This window comes from Leucopleurus acutus (assembly GCF_964270905.1).
Source record: "Leucopleurus acutus genome assembly, chromosome: 1".
Lineage (NCBI taxonomy): Eukaryota > Metazoa > Chordata > Mammalia > Artiodactyla > Delphinidae > Leucopleurus > Leucopleurus acutus.
The window spans coordinates 84,890,014-84,908,105 of record NC_139142.1 but is presented as its reverse complement, the minus strand read 5'-3'; the positions used below and the strand labels follow the sequence as shown (position 1 = coordinate 84,908,105).

General features: G+C 47.8%; 1 protein-coding gene across 1 annotated transcript in view; it reads left to right on the top strand.

Moving 5' to 3' along the window:
* VPS39 (VPS39 subunit of HOPS complex) overlaps window positions 1-17,909 on the top strand; it is a 47,723-nt gene extending 29,814 nt beyond the window's left edge. Inside the window, exons 11-25 of the mRNA XM_082846998.1 lie at window positions 835-964; window positions 5,810-5,952; window positions 8,071-8,214; window positions 8,674-8,815; window positions 9,476-9,562; window positions 9,891-9,964; window positions 10,291-10,389; window positions 10,986-11,103; window positions 11,600-11,728; window positions 12,766-12,868; window positions 13,091-13,136; window positions 14,045-14,194; window positions 14,360-14,494; window positions 14,752-14,843; window positions 15,869-17,909. Of these exons, the coding sequence (XP_082703124.1) occupies window positions 835-964; window positions 5,810-5,952; window positions 8,071-8,214; window positions 8,674-8,815; window positions 9,476-9,562; window positions 9,891-9,964; window positions 10,291-10,389; window positions 10,986-11,103; window positions 11,600-11,728; window positions 12,766-12,868; window positions 13,091-13,136; window positions 14,045-14,194; window positions 14,360-14,494; window positions 14,752-14,843; window positions 15,869-15,944 (1,668 nt within the window). The 3' untranslated portion in view covers window positions 15,945-17,909. The remainder of the gene's footprint in view (window positions 1-834; window positions 965-5,809; window positions 5,953-8,070; window positions 8,215-8,673; window positions 8,816-9,475; window positions 9,563-9,890; window positions 9,965-10,290; window positions 10,390-10,985; window positions 11,104-11,599; window positions 11,729-12,765; window positions 12,869-13,090; window positions 13,137-14,044; window positions 14,195-14,359; window positions 14,495-14,751; window positions 14,844-15,868) is intronic.
* Window positions 17,910-18,092: the final 183 nt, after the last annotated feature.

Sequence of the window (18,092 nt, the reverse complement as noted above, 5' to 3'; positions counted from 1 at the left end):
GAAGGGGAAACATGGAGAGACCTTTTTTTTAAAAAAATTGGGGTATAGTTGACATGGAGAGACATTTCAAAGGAAGAAATTAAATGTGGCAAAGATTGGTTAAAAAGGATATAAGGGGGGAAAAGTTTAAAGGAAGAAGCAGAGATGATAAGTAGCTCTATTTATTTGGATTTTACTATGAACAGGACCTTTCCCAACTGTGCCAGCTGTGTTAAACGTCTTTCATTCCTTGAGCAGGCCATGTTCTCTCTGTCATTTTAGGGCCCTGCGCACACTTGCTGTCCTCTTGGCCTGGAATCTCCTCCCGTCTGTCACCTGCCAGCCTCGCCTGGCCAACTCCAGCTCATCCTTTGTGTCTCAGTTTACATTCCTCCTGGGAGCCTTCCTGGACCCACTGCTCACACTAGACTGAATACCCTACCCACATGCTTCTGTCATCACTCACCCTGTTTCGTTTTGATTTTTTGTTTTAAAACTAAACTCTAGACTTTATTCAGATTTCACCAAGTTTTTCCAGTAATGTCCCTTTTTCTATTCCAGGTTCAAATCCAGAAATCACATTGTATTTAGCTGTCATGCATTCTTAGTGTCCTCTGAGCTGTGGCGGTTTCTTAGTCTTTCCTTGTTTTTCACGACCCTGACAGTTTTCAGGAGTACTGGTCAGGTATTTTGTAGGAACCCTATTGTATTTTAATTGCATAGTGACTTATGATTAGAATGTAAGGGCAGTCTGTGAGGGCATAGCATGTTTCAGGGTATTGTCTGATACCTGGTGTATACTGAATAAATATTTGTTGAGTGAGTGAGCTCCTACCTATTATATTCTCTTATCAGGAAATGAAAGATGATTCCGACAGTGAAAAACAGCAACAGATCCATCACATCAAGAACTTGTATGCCTTCAACCTCTTCTGCCAGAAGCGTTTTGATGAGTCCATGCAGGTCTTTGCTAAACTTGGCACAGGTAACAAGTGGGTATGGCCTAGGGATAAAGAACTAAATCGAGGGAGGGGGAACTGGAAAGGATGGGGAGGAATGACACCAGACTTCTGAGAATGGGGAAAGTTTACGCTCATCTAAATTGATCCTCGTACCTAACAGGATCCTGTGGGTGGCCATGTGGCTACATATTTACAGTCCTGATCTTACGACTCTGGTCTCACCTACATATACAGACTTCCAGTTTTCTGGGATGCTTTGCCCTTGCCATTAGAGGAAGGTAACAGAAAGTCATTCAAGTCAACACATGTGTGTTTGATCATCTAGTGGTTATTGACTGCTGTTCTAGACAAAAGTCACTGGCCTGAACTTAGTAGGATTCAACAGTAGGTCATTTTTTAAAAAATTTATTAATTTAATTTATTTATTTTTGGCTGCATTGGGTCTTCGTTGATGCACGCGGGCTTTTCTCTAGCTGCGGCGAGTGAGAGCTACTCTTCGTTGCGGTGCGTGGGCTTCTCACTGTAGTGACTTCTCTTGTTCAGAGCTCGGGCTCTAGGCGCGTGGGCTCGGTAGTTGTGGCACACAGGCTTAGTTGCTCCGCAGTTTGTGGGATCTTCCCAGACCAGGGATCGAGCCCGTGTCCTCTGCATTGGCAGCCAGATTCTTAACCACTGCACCACCAGGGAAGTCCCACCTGTAGGTCATTTTTAAGAGCCACGTAGGGCAGTGCTGCAAATCCCTTTCTTTTCTCACTGTCCTAAAAGCTCTCTAGACACTAGAGCGTTGTGATGAGGAGCAGGTACTTTGGAGGCAGACTGCCTGACCTCAGGCAGACTGGACTCTCTCTGCTTCAGCTTTCTCCTCTGCAAAACAGGGAGAATAATACTACTCACCTCATGGTGTGGCAGTGAAGATTATGTCAAGTGCTTAGAACAGGAAAGTGCTTAGAACAGTGTGTGGTACTTAATAAATGCCAGTTAAGTGTTTGCTGTTATTATTATTAAATTTTTCGTTTGGGTATATTCCATTTTTGCTTAATTTAGATCAATCTATATATACTTGGTTTGACTCTCTATCTTCTCCTTTTTCCTCCTCTTTGTTTACCTTTCTTGCATCTTCCCTTGACCTTGGCCAGCAATAAACTGTGGTAACTCCCTGTATCAGTTAAGGTTCTTGGTTGTGAGCAGTAGAGACCAATTCTGGAGAATTCATAAGTATCTGGTTAAATTAAGCATGGCTTATTGGAATATTAAGGGAATGGCAGGTGGAGGAGCCTACCAAATGAATGGGGGACCAGGCTTGGGAATAGTAGGAACCAAGGTTGCTCCGGAGGACCTCCCAGCAGGAAATAGGAAGCTGGACAGTAATCCCTCTGTAGCCAGGACAGCCGAGGCAGTCCTCCACCGGCACAGCCACTTCCTTAGCTGTTACTGCCACCACCTCCCCTGTTGTTGCATCCTCAATAAAAGTTGCCCCCATCAGCTTGTATTAGCTGTCTAATGCCATGTAGCAAATTATCCCAAAAGTTAGTGACTTAAAATAACAAATCGTCTGTTATCTCTCTTGGTATCTGTTGGTTAGGAATTTGGGAAGTGCTCAGCTGGGCAGTTCTTGCTTGGGGTCTCTCATGTGGTTGCAGTTGTGTACTGGCTGGGCTACCTTTGTCTGAAGTCTTGACTAGGCTAGAGGATCTGCTTCCAAGGCGTCTCACTCTCATAGTTCACATGTTGGCTGGTTATGGGCTGGGGGCCTCAGTTCTTGTCCAGATGGGTATCTCCATAGGGTTGCTTGAGTGTCCTCATGCAGAGTGACTAGCTTTTCCTGGAGTCAGTGATCCAGGAGGCCTAGGTGGAAGCCTCAGTGCCTTTTACGATGGTCACTTCTCCTGTATTCTATTGATTTACAAGGGCTTTCCAAGTTCAAGGCAAGGGAACACAGACCCCCACCTCATGATGGAGGAGTATCAGCATTACATAAAAGAAACGTGTAGGACTGGATATATGTTGATGTGTGCCATACTGCTTGTCATCCTTGAATCACTTTCTCAAGATCAAAGGGATCTGATTGGCCAGGATTAGGTCATGGTCTCACTCCTTCTGACTGTCCTAGGGGTGGGAAAGGAGGTTGTGGCTACATTCTGCTTCTAAAGGCAAAGATAGTTGCCTGAACTATTCTCCCACCAAGACGACACATGGTCTGGAAGAAGGAGCCCACCAAAATGAAATAGTTTGCTCTTAAGAAGGAGGATGGAAGCTGGGTACCCTGAAATTGATAAGTATTTACCATCCTTCCTCTGAATGAACTCAGTTGGGGCATTTGTTTTCAGTATGCCACCAGCTCTTTGGGAAGACACTGGAATAATAAGCTAGAACTGCTGTAACAACTTGACCCTTTTTCCATGTACCAACAATACTTGAACTTTAAAATCAATCCTAATGAAGCTACTACTTTTTAACTTGTTCACTCCACAAATACATACTGAGCTCTTAAGAGAGTGCAGTGCATTCTGCTGGGCCCCAAGCAACAGTAATCAGACAGGAATTCTGCTTTCAAAGAGCAGTCTAGTAGGGAAGATAAGGCACAAGTGGACCCTTACCAGCAGCAGGAGGTATGTGCTGGTGGTGATGTGGTCTGGGGACAGCTGGCTATTGACTGGGCCTTTGGGGCTTTTGGGCAGCATCTCCATTGACTGACTTCAATCTAAGGACTGGTCCTTAGGTCCTGTAGTAGATATTCTTAGTATATTCAGAGATCATCAGACCCCTAGTGACAGATTGACCCTGACACATGGACTGATATATTAATAGAATATCCCTTTATTTGCTTATAGTAGGGAGGCTAGATCCTTACAATGGCCAGAATATTCGTGTGGCACCCAGGGTGCCCTTTTTTATATGTATCGAGGTACAGGCATTTTTGCTATAATGCCTTGCATGTGGTCCTGCAGAACCTTGTGTTCTATAACAAATATGAAAAATAACAGGACTTAAGGGGCAAATAACATTGGAGCAGACAAATTCTAGGCAGCTTTGTAACTGGAACACTAATGAAAATAGCTATCCTACTAAAATGAAATTCCCACTGTTTTTGGTACCCAGCATGATAGTCCTTTGCTATCTTAAACTCCAGGGCTGTGCTTTCTCTTTTGAGATAAGATCTTTGAGAACATTTGCTTCTGATAGAAACTAGTTTCATCAAAGTAAAAAATCTGATCCTGGGTGCAGACTTCTTTACAAGACCTCCAAAACAATGGGGAGGAAACATCTTTTTTTTTTTTTTTTTTTGAGGTACGCGGGCCTCTCACTGTTGTGGCCTCTCCCGTTGTGGAGCACAGGCTCCGCACACGCAGGCTCAGCGGCCATGGCTCACGGGCCCAGCCACTCTGCGGCATGCGAGATCTTCCCGGACCGGGGCACGAACCCGTGTCCCCTGCATCGGCAGGCGGACTCTCAACCGCTGCGCCACCAGGGAAGCCCCTAGGAAACATCTTTGCTTCATTTTTACTCTCATCTTCCCCAGATAGCTTAACTTAGTAGAAAGTATAGTGGTTTTCGAAGCTACTAATCAGCCATTACTTGCACTAATTTATAGGATTTTCAGCTCTCTTCTTTAGATCTTCCTGTATAAGTTAAGGTTTCTCATTAATTGTAAGAAAGCTTGCCGCTGGTCACTTCAAAGCATTAACAAGCTGGGGAAAATTGCATACCAACCAAAACAACTTTTGCCTCATACCTACACCATTCTCCCACTTACCAGCTGCACATGAGCCAATTCAGATTAAAAAATCTATCACACATAGTATAATGCCCTCTAGGTCCATCCGTGTTGTTGCAAATGGCAAATTTCATTCCTTTTTATGACTAATATTCCATTGTGTGCATATATATATATGCCACATCCTCTTTACCCATTCATGTATCAATGGACACTTAGGTTGCTTCCATGTCTTGGCAAAAATAATGCTGCAGGGCTTCCCTGGTGGCGCGGTGGTTGGAAGTCCGCCTGCCGATGCAGGGGACATGGGTTCGTGCCCCGGTCCGGGAAGATCCCACATGCCGCAGAGCGGCTAGGCCCGTGAGCCATGGCCGCTGAGCCTGCGCGTCCGGAGCCTGTGCTCTGCAGCGGGAGAGGCCACAGCAGTGAGAGGCCCGCGTACCGCAAAAAATAAATAAATAAATAAATATAATGCTGCAGTGAACATTAGCGTGCATATATTTTTTTGAATTAGTGTTTTTATTTTCTTTGGATAAATACCCAGAAGTGGAATTGTTAGATTGTATGGTAGTTCTATTTTTAAATTTTTGAAGAACCTCCATACTGTTTTCCCTAGTAGGTGCACCAATTTACATTCCCACCAACAGTGCATAAGGGTTCCCTTTTCTCCACGTTCTTACCAACACTTGTTATTTCTTGTCTTTTTGGTAGTAGCCATTCTTTTTTTTTTTTGGATGCGTTGGGTCTTTGTTGCTGTGCGCCGGCTTTCTGTAGTTGCGGTAAGCAGGGGCTACTCTTCGTTGCGGTGCACGGGCTTCTTATTGCGGTGACTTCTCTTGTTGTGGAGCACGGGCTCTAGGCACACGGACTTCAGTAGTTATGGCTCGCGGGCTGTAGAATGCAGGCTCAGTAGTTGTGGCGCATGGGCTTAGTTGCTCCTCAGCATGTGGGATCTTCCCAGACCAGGGCTCGAACCCATGTCCCCTGCATTGGCAGGTGGATTCTTAACCACTGCGCCATCAGGGAAGCCCCAAGAGTCATTCCTTTTAAAAAGTCAGTCTGGAACTTATATTGCTATAGAACTAGTCTTGTTTTAGTTTATCCTTAAATTGCTGTGTTCCTTTCTGGGGAATCATGTTTACCTTCCATGTAGATCCTACACATGTGATGGGCCTGTACCCAGACCTGCTACCCACAGACTACAGGAAGCAGCTACAGTATCCTAACCCGCTGCCTGTGCTCTCTGGGGCTGAGTTGGAGAAGGCTCACTTAGCTCTGATTGACTACCTGACACAGGTAGGTATATACAGAAGTATATGGAAGAGCTTACCTGGAAGTTCCAGTACCTGCTTCTCTATGGCAGGGAACTGGGGGCCTTCTATAATGCCACAGGTGTTCCATAAATGAACACTATTGAAGTCTGTGGGGGGGACATTTTTTTCTGCTTCATCTCCCTACTTAACAATAGTATTGAGCTCTTTTTTGCTAAATCCTGATACCAGGAAACACATTCAGTTCATGGTAAATTCACACTAAGCTATTATAGGAACTAAAAACAGAAAAGTTTAGTTGATAGAAAAGAATACATTTTTTAAAACAAACTTTTTGGGAACATATATACTTTTGGAAAAAATACCTGCTCTATGCAGCAAACTTGGAAAACACAGAAAAGTATAAAACAAAAATAAAAATCACCTATAGCTCTACCACCCAGAGAAAATTAACTAACATTTTAGTGTTGTCCTTCCAGACTTTCATTTGTACCTGTGAATAATTTTTGTTTATTTATATATTAGTTTACTTATTACAAATGGATATCAAGCTATATATTGTTTTATAGCTTACTTTTAAAACATTTAGCCACATATTAGGAAAGTCCTTCCCTGTCATTAAATATTCTTCTATAACATGTTTTCTTTACGGGGAGTATTTAGACTTAAATTATTTTCAATTTACTGTTATGGCAGATAAGTGAAATTTTTATGTCAGCACTAAAACTAATGTCTCCATTGAAGCCTCTGAACCCTACATTTCTGTGCAGAAGGTTATTTATTTCCTGTTCACCCACTCAGAGTCAGAGAACTTACTAAATTTTTTCCCAGAAGTGCTGTGCTGACCTTTGTAAGGGGTCCTCTGGATGGGCATGAGAAGTATTGCTAGGAAAATTGTAAGCCAGCTTCCCATCAACTGCTTCTGGGTCAGTGGGTGTCCCACAGGTCCAGTCAGGCATCCATTGCTTTGGCACTTCCTTGACATTGGGTTCCAGGGGTGGCTGACAGCACACAAACTTGCCTCTGTCTGCATACTGCACACCCCATGAGCCAAGTGAAAAAAGGTTCCCGGGGCAGAAAGTCTCCCAAGCGTGTGGCATCACAGAAGACCCTCTATTTTCAACATCTTAGCTTTAGGGGACTTCAAGCATACATTTTTCCCTGGCCTTCTCCACTGAGCTTGGAATATGTGGAGGTAACTGACATGAGCATTGTGCCACAGAGTTGGTAGAACAAATGAGACCATGGGCGTGTCAGACACAAAATAGTACAAACTGGATGATTCCGTTTATATAAAGTTCGAGAACAGGGGAAAAGTAATCTCTAGTGATAGAAATCAGATCAGTGGGGGTAGAGGGTGGGTGAGATTCTTTGGGAAGAGCACAAGGGAACTTTCAGGGGTAACAGAAATGTTTCATTTTTTAATTGGGATGGTGGTTACATGCATGTATATATCTGTCAAAACGTATATGATAGTATACTTTTTTTTTTTTTTTTTGCGGTACGTGGGCCTCTCACTGTTGTGGCCTCTCCCGTTGTGGAGCACAGGCTCCGGACGCGCAGACTCCGCGGCCATGGCTCACGGGCCCAGCCGCTCTGCGGCATGTGGGATCTTCCCGGACCGGGGCACGAACCCGTGTCCCCTGCATCGGCAGGCGGACTCTCAATCACTGCGCCACCAGGGAAGCCCCTGATAGTATACTTTTAAGGGGTACATTTTATTGTATATAACGTATACCTCAATAAAGTTGATTTAAAAAAAGAAAAGAACAGGGGCTTTGGAATCAGACCCTAATTTGAAATCTGCCTCTGCCGCTTAGGAGGGATCTAATATCTGTGCCTTAGGTTCTTCACTTATAAAATGGGGCTAATATTACCTGCATTTGTTTTAGGTTTACAATAGGATAATATATAAAGTGCTTGGCATAGTGCCTGGTCTGTAGTAAATACTCAGTAGATAATTGTCTTTGTGTCTGGTGATTTGGTGGTCATCTATTTGGATCCCTGATAAAAATTGAATGCTAATGTGGGATCAGGGTGGGTAGGTGTGAGCTGATTTAGACGTATTTGGAATTGCCTAGTAGCTCGGGTGATAAAGAAAGATTTAGTCCTGCCCTTGACCCCGCATTTTTGGCCTTGGCAGAAACGAAGCCAATTGGTCAAGAAGCTGAATGACTCTGATCACCAGTCTAGCACCTCCCCGCTCATGGAAGGCACTCCTACCATCAAATCCAAGAAGAAGCTGCTGCAAATCATTGACACCACCCTGCTCAAGTGCTACCTCCATGTGAGTCCTCCAGCACTCGGGTCCCCACAGTCCCCTACTCTGGGGTCCCTGCCCCTAGTATGAGTGAAGCCTTTGATGACAGGAACCAGCTACTCTTGGCCTGACGTCTGTGAGCTTCTTGGAATTGAGGGGATACGGCGAGATGTTGACCCAGAATCTTACAGTGGGCTGGTCTTCTCTGCTAAGGTGGGGGTTAGTGCTACGAGGTGAACAGGGACAGTATTTCCCCAAAGAAAATTTACCCTTTCTTTACCCTCCCCCTCCCAAAAAAACCCTTGAAACATGTTGTTTGAAAGAGCATAAATGCTTTACAAGGTACTACCTGTAGTCCTGGCAAAGGGTTGTTTGCTGTCTCTTGCTTGTCACAGCCCTGGTGTTTCAGCCTGAAGCAGGCCGAGGCTGGGGAAGGGGCGGGCTCCCCAGGAAGCAGCTTCTGCTGAAATCCTGCCTCCTCTGCAGACGAACGTGGCCCTGGTGGCCCCCTTGCTGCGCCTGGAGAACAACCACTGCCACATCGAAGAGAGCGAGCACGTGCTGAAGAAGGCTCACAAGTACAGCGAACTGATCATCCTGTACGAGAAGAAGGGGCTCCATGAGAAAGGTGACTGGAGGAGAGGTTTCTTTGGTTGGGAGAATCTCTTGTATTTTGACTGAGGTGTTGTTACCGAATCAGGTCCGGCTGCTCCCCGCTCGAAAATCAATACATGAGAGAGAGACAAATGTTGGTAAGAAAGGAAAGTTGCTTTTACTGAGAGTGCTGGCAGTCTGGGGAGATGGTGGACTCAGTGTGCCCCAAAAGCCCCCTCTGAAGATTCTGCTCGACAAAGGGAAAAAGGGAAGTAATCTCAGTTAATTATTGAGATAGGGGCCGTCCCCCACTGTGTGCAGGCCTGTTGCCTTCTCGTGATTTTTCTTTAGATGCTATCTTGTTCACACAGTTTGTTCACAAGATTACTGAAGGGGAAGCTAGGGAGGAGATCTGGCCCTCTTTTAATTACTTATTCTTCATTTCTACTTCTTTGATCTATGGAAAGAACCAGCGAGTTAAGCAAAGTATTGTGTGATCACAAGATTCGAAAGGTGTGCTAGGGCTACAGATAAGCAGAGCATGTAGGTGCCCAGTTTAAGGTTAGTGCCAAGACAAAGGGGCCTCCTGCAAAGACCTCTTTCCTGCCAAAAACTGCTTACAGTGTGATGACTTTCCAAGGAGATACACCTTCTGGAAGGGGTTCATGACCTTATTCTTGGGCTTCGTGGCCAGCTCTGCAGGTGCTGGTGGACCAGTCCAAGAAAGCGAATTCCCCTCTGAAAGGCCATGAGAGGACAGTGCAATATCTGCAACATCTGGGTAAGTCCAGCTTGTGGAAGGGGTGCAGGGAGAGGATGGTGCAAGTGAACCTGACCTCTCTCTCTTTCTGATTCCGACTGGTCATTCCCCTCCCTCCCTCATGTTCACCCAGCTGGGTTCCTCTGACTGGGGTGAAAGTCTCCCTGGTGATGGAACCATGACAGCTCCTTGGTGTGGAGCCAGCTCGGTAGGCCCAAGCAGCCCTGAGTGACTGGTGCTTGGACAGAGCTGTCTTCTCCGGAAGATAAATCCTGGGCAACCTGGGCATCTGCCTTCCCGGTCCTATGGGCAGGGTGGGTGGGCTTCATCTGCTGACTTTTCCCTCTAGGCACAGAAAACCTGCATTTGATTTTCTCCTACTCAGTGTGGGTGCTGAGAGACTTTCCAGAGGATGGGCTGAAGGTAGGTCACGGAGCCCCTTGGATTTATCTGGCACCACGGTTGGTCCTGATTCTACTTCAGGCGGCAGTGGATGGAGGGGGAGGAAGGATTCATGCAGTTCTCTGGTGTTTCAAAGACTGGGAAACATGGAACAGCGATGAGTGGAGTGAAAAGAGCCTGGTGCAGATGCCAGGAGACCTGCGACCTAGTCTGTCCCATAGTAACTGGCCACAGATGCCCTTCCCATACAGTGTCTGTCCCCTTGACCCTACGCTTGTGCGCATGTGCGTTTGGAAGGATTGCCGTCAGGTGGTTCTGCTGCTAGAACTCAGGTTTTGTTCCAACAGATATTTACTGAGGACCTCCCAGAGGTGGAGTCTCTGCCGCGAGACCGAGTGCTTGGCTTCTTAGTGGAGAATTTTAAGGGTCTGGCAATTCCATATCTGGTAAGGTATTTTTTTGATCTGAACTAAAAGGCTTCGAACCCAGGATCCAGGACTGCATGAGTCAGTGATCAGCCAGTTCAGATTAGGGTTTGTGTCCCTTGGGGATTGGAAGGAATGTAAGGAATGTAATATCCTCTGAAGACAGAGATCCCAGTAGACCAAGCTGGAGATGGCACTTTTTGATGCTACCTTCTAAAGATGACGTACAGAGGGATTAAAGAGAAGGATGCTGGAGAAAAATATTTCAAAGCCACATTTGTACAGCCAGACTCAACTGTGACCAAAGGACAACAAATCAGTCCTAAGTACCAGAATGCAAATACTCAACCTTCATTACATGGGCTGATTTGGAGGATTATGAGACAGAGTTTATAAAGGAGCTTTGATTGGAAATCAAGACAATAATTCCTGATACTGCTGGGTTGTACTGTGAAATTTCCCAGTGGTTTTAGAAGAGCTATCCCTTGGTAATATTTGTGGCCTAATTAGGGGACAATCTGGATGGGACCTCTTGGGCCTTAAAAATGTGAGGGAGCCTGGGCAATGGGCTGGGTCACAGCACAGAGGGCACCAGGCAGACCTGTATCTTGCCTCAGGAACACGTCATCCACGTTTGGGAGGAGACGGGCTCTCGGTTCCACAACTGCCTGATCCAGCTGTACTGTGAGAAGGTGCAAGGTCTGATGAAGGAGTATCTCCTGTCCTTCCCTGCAGGTACCAGTTCTTGGAAAGCGGGGTGGCCCCAGGCCTTAGAGGAGAGCTGGACCTGAGGGTGTCATGGGTGGTTTAGGGAAGCAGACCTTCTCTGCAGGCCCAGGTGGGCAGGAAGTGCCTCAGAGGAGCCAGGGCAGCTAAGTGACCCCGCAGGTGAGACTCAGGGGCTGGTGCCTGGATCTGGGCACCTCTTAGCTCCCCTGGGCATCACCCCTGGTGGTGGGGAAGGAGCAGATCTGTCCGCAGAGTGACGCCTGTGCTGATAAGAAACAGGTTTGTGTAGCAGGGTGCTTCTCTACGCAGCTTGGTTTATTTTCTTCTTTCCTCAAGCTGATGTTTTGGGGCCATGTAGAGACCATAAGCTAAGAGAAGGCCAACTGGAAACCACCACGGAGGCCCTTTCTGATTATTGAATCCCGTCCCTCTCGTCTTTCTTAATGACCCCACATTGCTGCCCAACAGCATCCTTTCATGCTGAGCGTGGTTTTCCTTAAAGGCAAAGCTCCGGTCCCTGCTGGTGAGGAAGAAGGAGAGCTGGGAGAATACCGACGGAAGCTCCTTAAGTTCTTGGAAATTTCTAGCTACTATGACCCAGGCCGGCTCATCTGTGATTTTCCTTTTGATGGTGAGTGTCTGGCTTAGGTCCAGAGCCACTTTAGCAGAAGGTAATGCAAAAACGGATCTTTCCCTTTTACCATTTCCCCAGCCCTCCAAAAGGTTGGGCCTAGGAAAAACCACATGTTTCAGGCCTGTGCTCCTGTTCTGTCCCCTCTGAAGGCTCAGTTTTGTTTGAGAGGAGTCTCTTTTGGGTATGACCCACATGCTAATTTTTATTTATTTATTTATTTTTGGCTGCGTTGAGGCTTCATCGCTGCACACGGGCTCTCTCTAGTTGCGGCGAGCGGGGGCTACTCTTCGTTGCGGTGCGCAGGCTTCTCATTGCGGTGGCTTCTCTTGTTGCGGAGCACGGGCTCTAGGCGCGTGGGCTTCAGTAGTTGTGGCACGTGGGCTCAGTAGTTGTGGCTCGTGGGCCCTAGAGCACAGGCTCAGTAGCTGTGGCACATGGGCTTAGTCGCTCCGCGGCATGTGGGATCTTCCCGGACCAGGGCTTGAACCCGTGTCCTCTGCATTGGCAAGCGGATTCTTAACCACTGTGCCACTGTGCCACCACATGCTAACTGATGGCCAGGTTGAAAGCTGTTTCTTGGTTCAGTACATAATCTTGGCCAAGTTCATTGGTTAGCAGTTTTTATAATCTGGCATAATGTCTAATTATACATCAGACAGACGTATGTCTGAAAAAAGACACACGTCTGTCTGATGTATAAGCTCCATGAGAGCAGAGACCAGGTGTCTGTTTACCTAGCTGAAGTGCCTGGTACATTGTAGGTGCTTATTATGCACTTGGCTGATCATCAAGTGTTGTTGCCCCATTTGTAAGCAGTCACAAAAAAGATGGGATAAAGTACCTCCTAAAATAGCTCCCTCCCCTCTTCCCTTTTAAAAATTTTAGTAATTTTCTCCTTGAAAAAAATCCCAAGTAATAAAAATATTTTTTCCCCTTTTATATTTCCCCAATATCCATTCCTCTAATAGCTTAGCCCCTGGCCTTGGGCTTGCCTAATGGGGATGATGGTTACTTAAACACCTTTTTCCCCACAGGCCTCTTAGAAGAGCGTGCTCTCCTGCTGGGACGCATGGGGAAACACGAACAAGCTCTCTTCATCTATGTCCACATCCTGAAGGATACGAGAATGGCTGAAGAGTACGTTGACCCTGTCATCCCACCTCGCAAGGGTCTAAAAGAGGCCCCCCAGAGAGATGAGAGGCGTGAGAGGCTAAGAAAGCCACCCCTCCACCCTTCAGCAGGAGCGAGAATCACCTCGTGTGCTGGCTTCCGATTTTGTTGTCGTTAGGCTGCTCACGCAGGCAGCATCGATGCGCTGTCTCTAGATGTGGCCTTGTCTGACCACTTTCTCCCTTGCAGGTACTGCCACAAGCATTATGACCAAAATAAAGATGGCAACAAAGATGTAAGTAGTGACCCTGGCCCCAGGGAGCACGGGTGCATTGCACTGTCCCTCTTAGCATAGCTAACCCCTCTGGTTTGGCCACAGGTGACCCTGGTATGAATTGCTAAGATAAGACAGGTCATGGGTCAATGTGCTGATTGGTTTCGCACGTGCGTGTTGAGGTAGAGGCAGCGTGACCATGATCCTGGTTTGCTTGGGATGGTTCTGGCTTATATCTGTCGTCGTCCGTGTGATTATTCGTAGCACCCCTGCCCCTTTACTCTCGAAAGAATCCCGACTTGTGTAATAAATTTATGTGGTCAGCCTGTTGAGAAGGAACATCTGATGTTTCTGGTAAGGTGCACACGTGTGCTCTGTCTAGATTGCGCATGGATCTGTCAATGTACAAAGACGTTTTTGGTGGCCATGACTGGGGGTAGGGGTGCTACTGGAATCTAGGAGGTAGAGGCCAGAGTTGCTATTAAACAGTGCACAGCACAGACCCAGCAAAGAATTATTCGGCCCAGAATATTGAGTGCTGAGGCTGAGAAACTCTGTGGTACGGGTACCAGTAGGAGATGCAGCATCTCATCTTGGGTAATCCTCACCTGCTAATATGTGGCAGGGTCTCAGCCTTCGAAGCCAAAGGAAATGAGGGATCTCTGAGTCATTTTGTTAACAGTGTAATGCAAAACAAATACAAGGCATTTGATTTTTTTTCTCTCAGGGAGAACACAATCTTTAATTTTTGACATCTTCAGTTGACTGACTTTACAAAATTTTTTAAAAGGTGAAAAATGATGAGTTTTAAATGCTCCGTGACAGCTGTTCCTATAGACCAACCCTCTTGCCTTTAGGTGTGGTCACACTGGGGGTTCTGGGAGGGTTGCTGCCAGCCTGACATGCGTGGCTTGTTGTGTATGAGACAGGTGTATCTGTCCCTGCTCCGGATGTACCTGTCCCCACCCAGCGTTCACTGCCTGGGGCCAATCAAGCTGGAACTGCTGGAGCCACAAGCCAACCTCCAAGCTGCCCTGCAGGTCCTCGAGCTGCACCACGGCAAACTGGATACCACCAAGGTCAGGAGTTCTTCTCGGGGAGACGGAGGGCGCATGAGGACAGCATGGAATGAGAAGAGGGGCCAGAGGAGGGACTGGGGTTCGAGGGCTCCGTGACGTCAGGCATTTCCTCAGTCTCACTCGTGTCCTGCCTCACCCTATTCCCTTCTCTCTTCCCGTCCCCAGGCCATCAACCTTCTGCCAGCGAACACTCAGATTAACGATATACGCATCTTTCTGGAAAAGGTCTTGGAAGAGAACGCACAAAGGAAACGGTTCAATCAAGTGCTCAAGAACCTTCTCCATGCAGAGTTCCTGAGGGTATGAGCCTTTCAGACATGAGGGCAGGCGTGTACTTTTCAGTGTGAGACAGTTACCGCGTTCCCTGTAGATAAAGGCAGAACTTTATGCTTTTGAACTCTAGTTCAAGCTGATCAGTAACCAAGTGGGCATTTAAATGCAGGTGTTTCAATTAGGGGAGTCTCTGTGGGCTGGGAAATGAGACAGCGCCGGCCCTTCCTTCTGTTCTAAATACCTGCTGGACATTGGGACTTTTCCCCCAATCTCTCTGCTCCCAGGTCCAGGAAGAGCGGATTTTACACCAGCAGGTGAAGTGCATCATCACAGAGGAGAAGGTGTGCATGGTGTGTAAGAAGAAGATTGGGAACAGGTGAGCCTCATCCACAGCTATGCACTGTTGGCTCTGATGTGGGTCACACTCAGGATGGACTTAAATGTCCCTATGCCCCTTAGCCAAAGAGGAAAGTGCAGCTGCAGACTGTCTGGGCCGCTTTCAGTTCTTGAGCCTCCAGAGGGCAGGCCACGTTGTCTGACGGGGGTGTGGAGGGGGTTTGAGAAGTTAAAGGCCTGAAATGTATGGCATGGAGCTCTTGACTCCTTGCCCATAAAGCCCTTCCCCTCTGGCAGCTAGCCAGCGGGCGTGTGAGAGCTGTATGTGGGCAGGAAGTCCTTATCTTTTAAGGATACACCTCTGAAGGAAGAAAAAGGTCTTTCCACCTGATGCCTCATGACTTGAGTAAAATCCTGAGGCAGCATCATTCTGTTTTAAGGCATATACTCCAGTCAGTCCCCTTTCCTTCAAAGAAGAATGATTTGTCCTTTTTCTTATATGGCTGGAAGAATCCTTTTCTTTAGAAAGACTCGCTGTCCTTTGTTAAAATTAGCCCAAGGGACTTCCCTGGTGGCGCAGTGGTTAAGACTCCGCACTCCCAGTGCAGGGGGTCCAGGTTTGATCCCTGGTCAGGGAACTAGAGCCCACATGCATGCTGCTACTAAGAGTTCACATGCCACAACTAAGGAGCCCACCTGCTGCAACTAAGACCTGGTGCAACCAAATAAATAAATATTAAAAAAAAAAATTAGCCCAAAACTTGTTCTGATGAGCAGTCGGCTCTCAGCCGCTGCTGAGCCAGGCTGGGGTACTGCCCCATCTGCCTGTGCTTGCACATTGATGACAGTAAGAAATATCCCCACGCGCTCAAATGGCATGGACCTCATCCTCTGTTCGGATGTTTGCCAGAGATGGTGGCTACGTAAGTCCAGAGATGCCAGGCTGTTCTTTGTGGTTAGGGTGGGCGGCTTCTGGAATGGCACCCGGTAAGGTACCTTTTCCAGTAAGAAGTGGTCTTCTCTTAGAGGCAGTCCTCACTCCCAGGTCATTTTCCTTCCCTGCAGTGCATTTGCAAGATACCCCAATGGGGTGGTCGTGCACTATTTCTGCTCCAAAGAGGTCAACCCGGCTGACACCTGAGCCCAGCAAGCCGAAGACTGAGCAGCGGACAACTCGGCTATCCCAGAGGCGGGGAGAGCCCCGGCCTGGGGAATCGGGGGCTGCTGCCACCACCAGGAGTCTCCCCATTTGGACACTACTGGCTACCTTGTGCCGTGGAACATCTCTGAACCAATGAGACTTGTGTTCTGGCGTTGCCAGACTTTTAATAGAAAAAACAATTAGTTACACCTTATATACCATTATGTTGCAGGCAATTGTGGAGAATTTTATACCTGCTTGGACAGGAGGAGACGGGGAAGGGCACCATCCTGTCTTTGCATTCCAATCCCCCGAATAAGGAAACTGTCTCAAGTGTTTGCAACCCTGGGGTTGTTTATTCCAAGTTTTCTATTAAGATACATGCAGGACTTCACAGGAGCCCTCAGCTCGGCTGCCTGAAGTCCTGGAGTACCAGAGCTCCTCTGGCTGCAAAGGCCAAATGGCCCGTCCTCTAGGTAATGCTGGTCACTTTATAGTCACTGACCCTGTGTCCCCTCACCAGTCTCCCCACTCGGATCTTTATTTTTCAGTCTCCTTCACTTTCTACTTATTTTCTTCCTTTATCTCACCCCCCAACTTCTCCACCCAGACTTTCTCTCCTATTTTCCTGACACCGGGAATAACTAGTATTTTAAACAAGGTAAAATGAGAAGCAAGAGGAAGTCCCAGTTTCTGGGAATACCTTGCTCGATTGTCAGGTGTGTTGTAAATAGATCCTCCCTGGACTGTATGCACTGTGCCTGGAAGCTTAGGAGAGCCTCATTCTCGGTCCCTCAGGCCGAGTGTGACGGCTGCTCTAAGGGTGGGCTGCCCTGGGTATGTGACCTCTTGGCAGGTGTCCGCAGAGGCCCCTGCTCCTGGTTCATCCACCAGCCACCCAGGGCAGGTTGGTTTAGGCTTTCTGAGCAGCGTGTTTTGTGCTCTGGGCACCTTTCTCTTCCCAGCCAGTGTCATCCGCCTACCTTGCACCTTGGCCTGGCCATTGTCCTCCAGCTTTGTTTTGCAGGGGTTGGAGGATGGCTCTGGGATATGGTAGGTAGGTGGATCTCTGCTGCACTCAGAGAACGATCAGATCAGGAACTGACACTGACGTGATGTAGGGCGTGCTTGTGAGGTGCTCGGGGACAGCCGAGAGTCGGCCGAGCCGCTGGCGGCAGGAGTTTGTGACATAACTCCCCGCCAGATCCGCTGAGCACTTGTTTGTGTTCGGGGGAGACCCTGCCTCCCACAGGGCTCTAGAGCCCACAGGAGGGGTGCCTAGCACTGCAGGCTGAGGACACAGGGACAGCGGCCCTGCATCCTGTCATCCTGGGGATTTTGTAGATGCACCGTCTTGTTACCCCAGTGTTTCTAACAGTAATGAGGGTATGTGCCAGCACCCGATACTGACACTGTTCTAGTGGCCTGTCCTTGACATGAGATCCTTTCTAAACCCCAGCACCGTGCTATCTGGGGCCTGTGTTGTAGCCTGACTTGCTGGTGTAGATGAGGCTCCTCCCAGGCACGCTCTCTGCGGAGGGTCTGAAGGGACCGAGTGAGGGCCGTCAGCATCGCTCACAGAGGCAGCCGAGCAGCGCTTCACAAGATCCGTGTCCCACTGGCCACAACCCGGTTAAAATGCAGTGCTTCCCCGGGGCCCTGTTTGCAGTGGCTTGGACTGAGCTTCCGCTGGGAGCAGCCGCAGAAACTGGCCCCGCCCCGCGCGCCCTGCCTTCCCCGCCTGCAGTGTGTGTATCTCCCTACCTGTGTGGCACACGTGTTTGAAGCAGTAGAATGAAGAATGTGTGTTTCCTTCCCTTCTGGAATACATAAACGACCCAGTTTTCCTGAACTCCGTTCTCCTTCCCTGGACTCTCTGCCCTCCGTGGAGGTGTGGAGAAGGCTGGAGATGAAAGCTCTGTAGTGAGGACGACGAAGATCTCTCATAATAAACATCATGAAGTACGAAACCAAGCCTGTCTGGGTCTCTTTTTCCCCCTTTCCTATGGGATTTGGTGAAAATAACAATGAGACGTTAATAATCGAGAAGACTAATCCAATTAGTGACTGAGAAAAAAAGTCAGTATAACACTGCTGTCTTGATGTGTGCCGTCCAGTACAGCTAGCGTGTAGCTGATACTGACAGCA